Here is a 7,392-nt window from a genome sequence, read left to right as displayed (position 1 = left end):
TTTCTAAGTTGCTACCCATCCATATAGTATCTAAAGCCTCATACTAAGTTCAGAGATACCCAGCATTGCCTTTTAGTACTTTGAAACCTTGTCCGCGTCAGCAGCTCTGTTGGCTATATTTTAGCCACCCCATCACTAAGACACCAACCTTTAGCACTGCTCTCAGTTTTTGCCAACTTCTGTTAATCATTTAAATGCATGCAGGTCTCCCAGGTTCAAACATCCTATTTAAGCTGCATGTCACAATCTCACCAGCAGAGGGAACCATATTCTAATCCAGCAGCTTTCACATTGGGGACAAACAATATAATGGACACTTTTGTCTAAAACAGGAACAAGACATTTACACAGCAACCAATTTTACACTTTATTTGTTTTAGTACAACAGTTTAAGTCAGCTAGCCACTTTTCTATTGAAATGCCAGAAGTGTATTGCTCTTATGCATTCCATGTGTAGACATCTGCTCAGTGATGTTGAAAATGACCTCCAGTTGCATGATGGGCATGTTAATTCACAGCTATACAGCAAGAAGTCGTGTGCTTTAAGTCAACCCCATATTTGTTTTATATATATTTTTTTTACAAAAGCCAAGAATCAGCAGTGGCGCAAAAACCCCGATGACCTGCAGGTAAAAGTCAGCTGAATCCGGGAGCAATGCTGCATGTCCAACAGCCAACACCTCGATGGAAACTTGTGCTACTTTTTAAATATACAGTAAGTGCCAAGAACAGGTGTGGTTCACAGACGGTTTCAAACCCACTATGAAACGGGTGGTAGTAAAGACCGATGCATAGAAACATGCTTCCCGAGAGAATAAAAAACACACACCGCTAATATCAAAGGAAGGGGGCTCAAGCTGCACCGACAAGCTACATGATTATTACAGCAGACTCAGAGGAATTATCCACATGTAGAACGAGCGCAACTACACTTATATAGCAGGAGAGTTGAAAAAATTCACAAAGTAGAAGTTGTATTTCCAAAAGAGGTGGGTTGTGAAAAAACAATACTGGCTGAACAAAAAATAAATTAATCTTTGGATACGTAAAAAACCCTATACAATCCCCCGGTGGCTCCCCCTCAGTCTTCTGAGCCGCCTTCTGAGCCAGGCTCCTTTTCCTTATTCTTCCTCACCTCTTCCAACTTCTTGTCCTGTAAAGACAAAAGGAGAAGGTAACAGTGGATCTCCATGTCACTCCACACACACGTTCAGGCAAACGCCACCAACCTTCTCCTTGAACTTCTCATTCATAGCTGCCATAATGGCTGTGCGGTTCTCTTTGTTGGCCTCCATCTTCTGATTGAGCTTCTCCTCTGCCATCTTGCTGAAGTTGTTGTTCTCCTCCATAGCTTTCTGTAGCACTTCCTTTTCATGCTCCCGCTTCTCGGCCAAGTGCTTCAGAACCTCGGCTTCATGATTCTGACGGCAGAGAGGGAAGTTAGCCTCAGACCACTTCAGCAAACCCTCCACTACTTGCAGAAGATGTACCAGTCAAGGGGTTTGACAAGTTTGTGGTCTTCTCTTCTTACCTTGCGCCTCTCTTCTGCAGCATCCAGCTTTCTCTGAATTTCCTCAAGAGAGACGTCCTTCTTTTTGGGAGGAGACAGGGGGAACTCTCCTTTAGCATCCGGGGCTGGAGCACCCAGGATGACCTCAAAGGCCTGGCCAGACGCCCGCTTATCAAGCTCCTTGACCTGGATATCTGAAGAACACCAGAGTAAAGACACCAGGAGCTTCCAGCAATTTGAAGATATGTTTACTTTAAATGCAAAATTACCTTCAGCTGATGCCATCTTGGACACAAGTGCAGGACCGGTAACCTGAAAGACAGTAGATTACATTCATACAGTATAAAAGCTGATTATTAATAGAGAGATTAGACGATTGCACAATGGATTGTAACACAGAAAAAATGACTGATCTTGGCTGCAGTTTTAAGCTTTGTTCATAAAAAAAAATACTGAATTTATTTAAATCATAAATGTCAAAAATATGGGACTTTTGGCCTTTAGCAATCACATAATTTGAAGTAGGGGCCTGAAGCCTGCACCACCCATAGGGCCATTTGCAGTAAGTAAAAATAAATAAATAAATCTAGTGTGCAGGGAGTGTGGGTAAACTTTCTTCCATGGGACATTTTTATTTGTGGTAAATTTGTATAAACATTTTTTGACAACGTCATATATATATATATATATATATATATAGCTAGTTCCATCATCATTTTGTTGTGGGGAAAAAAACTAACATCTGTTATATCTAAAAACCATTAACTGCTTCTCTTTTTAAACACAGTTAAGCACAGTTGTTACAGAGGAAACATCTTTGTTCACGCTGCCAATAAAAAAAAGAAAAAGAAAGCAGCGTCAACAGCGACATCTGGTGGCGCACTGCATGTCTGCATAAAACCACCGCCCATCAACCCACACCACACACGGCGTTCAGTGCCTCCGTGTCGCGCACGCGCCATTGTTTATGTTCCAAATTGTAACAGCATTGACATTCAGATCGATCAGAGACCGATCGACCTACTCCCCCCCCTCCTCCACCCAAACGTGAAGGGAGGGGCTCCTGGATAAGCAGAGCCACAGTGTTAATAGTTAATGAGACCAGTCACAATCTGCTGAAACAAAAGACTGCCACTGGGGTGTGTTCGGCGCCCAGACGCGACACATAAGCGCTATATAAGCGACATGACTGAGAAATGTGCAGATCCATGGGAACATCAGCAGCAGGCAGCACCTGTTCCTTCCACCATGTGCTCGGAAGCAAGAGGGAATCGGGGAGGGGTGAACCCACAGATGGTGGTGGGTGGGGGGACAAAAGCCACAAAGAGATGGCTGGAAAAATATCTGCTCTATTGTGACTAACAACGAGCAAAAATGATGAGACATAACAGCAGTCATGTTCTGTGATGAAATGGCTCTCTTGTTAATTAGACGGCTGAAGAACTGTTGAGTTATTCCAGAAACAGAACCCTCCCCTGGCATTTCTCTGGGGCTAACAGCTAGCTTAAGTTCTTTGTTTACCGTTCTTAAATGCGAAAAATCACGAAAAAAAGTACAAATGAACAGAATAAAGATTTAACAGCCCAAGCAGATAGAACTGCCCGACAATTAGCGTTTCGTCAAGCCAACAAAGCATCAAATACTTTAACATATCTTAGTCGTATAAATTCAATTTGATGGGTGTTATTAGCTCCATTTGGAGAAAGCAGCAAACAAAGGAGCTTTTATTCTGACGGCAACAAGGGGAGCAGCCACAGACAAAGGGGCGCTCAGACTGGATACTTCGCTGTAAAATACATTTTTTAAAATGCGTATATATTAAACTGACCACTAAAATATTTTTAGGAAATTTAAATACAAAGACAGTCGAGATGAAGAGGCAGACATGACTGGTCTGAATGTCCCCTCAGAGCCGACCGTGCCAATGTCTCCCTGAGTACAATGGGCTGCCAGCCCGCCAACCCACCGACATGAACAACGGCCGTTTGTCTCCAATAAAACAAAGCACCAATAACAGCAGAGCAAGTTTTCCTAAACCCTTTAGCTCATATCCAGCCGTAATTCACACATGACAAAAACAAATTACTACAAAACAATTCATTCTAAAGTGAAGAAAAGCTTCCGCTGATTAAAGAAACCCGACCCAATAAGTAAGGATTTGTAAAGCCTGATGCTGAGGTGAATACTCCTACCTACAGACGTGGGGAAAAGCTCTTCTGTCGGGTTTCTGGGCTAGAGATGCTGGCTGCCTGTCACACCCACCTCCAACAAGCTGCGGATGCTGCTCCTTTCTCTCAGATTTCACCACAAGCCCCAGGCAAGAGCACCTCAGTGCGCGCATTAATAGAACACGGCCCGTGACGTTACAGCAGTCTCCAGCCAATCACTTGGCGCTATAATGCGAGTGGGGATTGTAGTTTTTTTCTTAAGGATCTTCAATGTGAATGTGCAACCATTTAGCTCTGTTTTTGCTGCCTATTGTAATGAGTGGACTATGTCCTCTATTATTCTATTGATTTTACAATGCAAAGTGCTTGTTGTTTTTTTTTTGTTCTTTATAGAACAATAGAAAACTTTTTAAAACCTTCCTGACCAGACATATCATGTTTTACACATATATCCACCGTTATTATTTTAAGATGAAGCAAGCTAAAAATCTAAAATGTTAGTCTAGACTCCATTACTCTAACTCATGATGATTATGTAACACAGTCACTTAAATACAGCAGAAATAAGAAAGAAAAAGACAGATTTATGTTCAGCATCCCAATGAACATCTGAATGAACAATAAAATGCCTTCACCAGAAGAAAATTAAAGTTTTGGACTGGCCTAATCCATTTAATAAGTATATTTTCCAAAGTTTCCTGACAGCAGGTTTGGACACTTTAAGAGATTCTGAGAGCTTTTGCTGGGCAGAGGGTGCAAATATCACCAAGTAGACTCCAACCAAAGATGAGTGGTTGTTGTTTTCCAGTCAAAATGTGATTCAACCTGTAAAATGGCTTTAGTTTGAAGTTAGATTAATCCATATGAGAAATATCCTGACTTTTGACATGGAAAATGACAAGAACGCCTGTGTAAAACAAGGTTAAACGTGCTTTTTCTCTAACTGTAGCTGTACTTTAATCAACCAGTCACTGGAATATGCCTAACTTTAGTCATTTGGACTGCCCAAATGTAATACTAAAGTTAAAAACATGGTCATAATGAGGTATTTGTATGTAGAAATTTGAGATTTAACAGAGATTACTTGAAAATAATTTGGAAAAAGGCTGTAACATAACATGATATGGAAAAAAGGAAGCACTGTACTTTCTGGATGCACTGTGCAATCATTTGGAAAAAATATTTTGAACCTTCCTTGCCAGTGAGATGTAGCTTATTTTGGGAAATAACTATTTTTAATATTTGGAGGCGTGTGAAGTTTCACAAATCCAGTTGTTAGCCTGGAGTGTCGAATATCTGCATTTTAGCTCTGGAAAAAGAACTGAAGGTGGAACCAAGCAGAATGATGTGCATGATGTCATTCATATGTTTTTCAATATTTTTGCTTTCTTTCGTAGAGGTAGCCATGCTGGCCATGTGTGTTTTTGCTGAAGAAACTACTGTGAGCAGTCAGCTGGACCCTGAACTTAATGATCTGCTGATTCAAACATGAAGCATCAGCACACATTGCGCTGGACAGAGTCCAGCTAGCAAAAGCCACTGGGGAAGAATTTAAAGAGCGCACTGCAGCAATTCAAAGACCATCACAGGCTAAAGCTTTGTCAAGGCACATTTCAAGATGAAAATGTTTTTTAGCAAACAAACAGACGTGACATTCTCAGATAAAACCTTCTGATAAAACCATTGCTCTTTTTGGACGTGCCAAACTTTAGAACAGCAAGCACTCCCTGAATGTTTTTATCGACTATTTTTAGCTTACCATTATTCTGATGACAGCAGAAGGCGATCAGTGTTTGTTCTGTCACAGAGACGCTGCACTAAAAGTATCTGATGTGAGAACATTTAGATCTATTTTTACCTCTGCCTTGCCTATCATTTCATTTTGTGGGTTGGCTCTGTGATTGCTATCAGAGTTGAAATCATTTTCAGTGATGTTGCCTGGAGGCATGTGGAACATTCACTTCTCCACCAGGTCCAGATGTTCGGCTTATGTTTACATCTGTTTCTCTTGAAAGTCCAAATAATTTTAGCAATTTTTCTTTTTTTATTGACATTTCAGTTGTAAATGTCTGTAAACTAAATGTCTGATTATGACAGCAGCTGCCCATTACAAATGTGCGCAAAACTTTGTCTATATTCCGCTAACATCAAAAAACAAAATTTTGCATTTGCAATGTTTCCATTAAATAAGAAATGAAGTTATAAATCACACATAAATTAGTTTGTTTGAGCCATAAGTCTTTAAAAAAAACATCCCATGCCGTCATCCTCCAATCACTTCCTATCATCTTCTACTTTGTAATTTGTATGAGGGGCAACATCCATTTGCTGATTATGTGACTCGTGTGATGCAAAAAAAAAAAAAAAAATGCTTCCATTGCAGTTTTGCCAAAGAATCCAATTTTGATACGACCAAAAAAACACTTAATCCTAGAGGCAAAACTTTTTATTTTTATTTAGAAAAACCTGACATTTATTTTTGGAATGTCAGAAGTATATTGTCAATGGAAATGCACAAACTAGTCTTTCTGCCTTGATGAAAAACATCTGAAAAGTGTTCTTCAGAAATTTTGTTTGGGGTAAAAGTTAAGCACTGCCTAAGTTCATCACTTAGGTTCTACAAAAACACAACATGACAATCAAGTCAAAGGGTTTGAGTCAAAGTGAAGTCATGAGTCATTGGTGTGAAAATCCAAATCAAGTCCAAAATCCTATGATTTCAACAAGTTGAGTCATTAAATCTGTGATTCGTATCTGACTAGATTCTTTCATCTTTTTCCACACTTCTGGAAAAAGACAAGTGAAAGAGAAGACACTTTGAGAGAAAACTTTATAATACACAGACCCATCAATAAAACTGCATATACATTGCAAATTACTTCATGGTTTGCACCAGTGGCAACATCCGGTTGCTGATCATGTGACTCGTGTGATGCAAAAATAGTGTTTACATGGCAGTTTTGCAAAAACAATTTTGATATGGTAAAAAAAAAAAAAATAAATCTCATCTTTGCGCCAAAATTTTTTATTTTGAGGGTTTTTTTCATTGGCATATTTGCATTAAGCAAATTTATTTTTTAAATGGCAAATTGCACACTTATAAATCACAACACAAGATGGAGATGGAATGAAACATCCTGACCAGGTGAGTCATCATGTTTCCTGGGATCTTTGAATACCTAGTCTTCTTTTTGTGAGGATTTGCATTGTGGTGTGTGAAAGCGGGGCTATTCATGTAGACGACACCTCTGATGCAGAGCAGCTCATCCTCTGATCAGAATGGTGCTGCTATCTGGAGACTCACGTATCCACCCAACGCAGTGGAATCCCCAACATCGATGTTAATTTAATCATGAAATTTAATCTCTAATTCAGATGACGTTTATAATAACCTAAAAACTTTGAATCAAATTTGAATTGTTAAACCTTTGCTATGTGTCTGATGACAGGACTGAGTGATCCTGGGCAGTGGGGATAACTTTAATCTGTATTTCAAATGTTGTTTACTGGTTAAAATCCATCATGTTTTGATGAGAGGGTATTGTCATATTTATAGCTCTTTTCTTTAATGAAATTTTTCCATGATGTTGTTCGTACTTACATGAATACTAAAGCAGTAAGAAATGTTGGGCATCATCCTACTGCCTTTCCATTGACTTCTTCAGCAATTTCAATTGTACAAGACGATAGGTCAGCCTTCACTCTCTTTGGACC

General features: G+C 39.6%; 1 protein-coding gene across 3 annotated transcripts; it reads right to left on the bottom strand.

The window, feature by feature from the left end:
- Positions 1 to 858: 858 nt before the first annotated feature.
- LOC106959669 (stathmin-like) lies at positions 859 to 3,841 on the bottom strand. Of its 3 annotated transcripts, none has more exons than XM_015052391.1 (5): positions 3,773 to 3,841; positions 1,780 to 1,822; positions 1,532 to 1,704; positions 1,230 to 1,421; positions 859 to 1,153 (listed from the first exon to the last, which is right to left on the bottom strand). In XM_015052391.1, the coding sequence occupies exons 2-5, from the start codon at positions 1,793 to 1,795 to the stop codon at positions 1,082 to 1,084; spliced, it is 453 nt and encodes a 150-aa protein (XP_014907877.1). In that variant the 5' UTR covers positions 1,796 to 1,822; positions 3,773 to 3,841; the 3' UTR covers positions 859 to 1,081. The 3 variants fall into 3 exon arrangements, with proteins under 3 accessions (XP_014907877.1, XP_014907876.1, XP_014907878.1); XM_015052390.1 differs by having other exon boundaries at positions 3,703 to 3,836; XM_015052392.1 differs by having other exon boundaries at positions 3,707 to 3,836.
- Between the last annotated feature and the right edge of the window lie 3,551 nt (positions 3,842 to 7,392).

Source organism: Poecilia latipinna, unplaced genomic scaffold (genome assembly GCF_001443285.1).
Source record: "Poecilia latipinna isolate Pla-1442-1.1 unplaced genomic scaffold, P_latipinna-1.0 Scaffold1107, whole genome shotgun sequence".
NCBI classification, from domain to species: domain Eukaryota; kingdom Metazoa; phylum Chordata; class Actinopteri; order Cyprinodontiformes; family Poeciliidae; genus Poecilia; species Poecilia latipinna.
The sequence above is the reverse complement of the archived record's forward strand: the minus strand, read 5'-3'. Positions and strand labels throughout refer to the sequence as shown.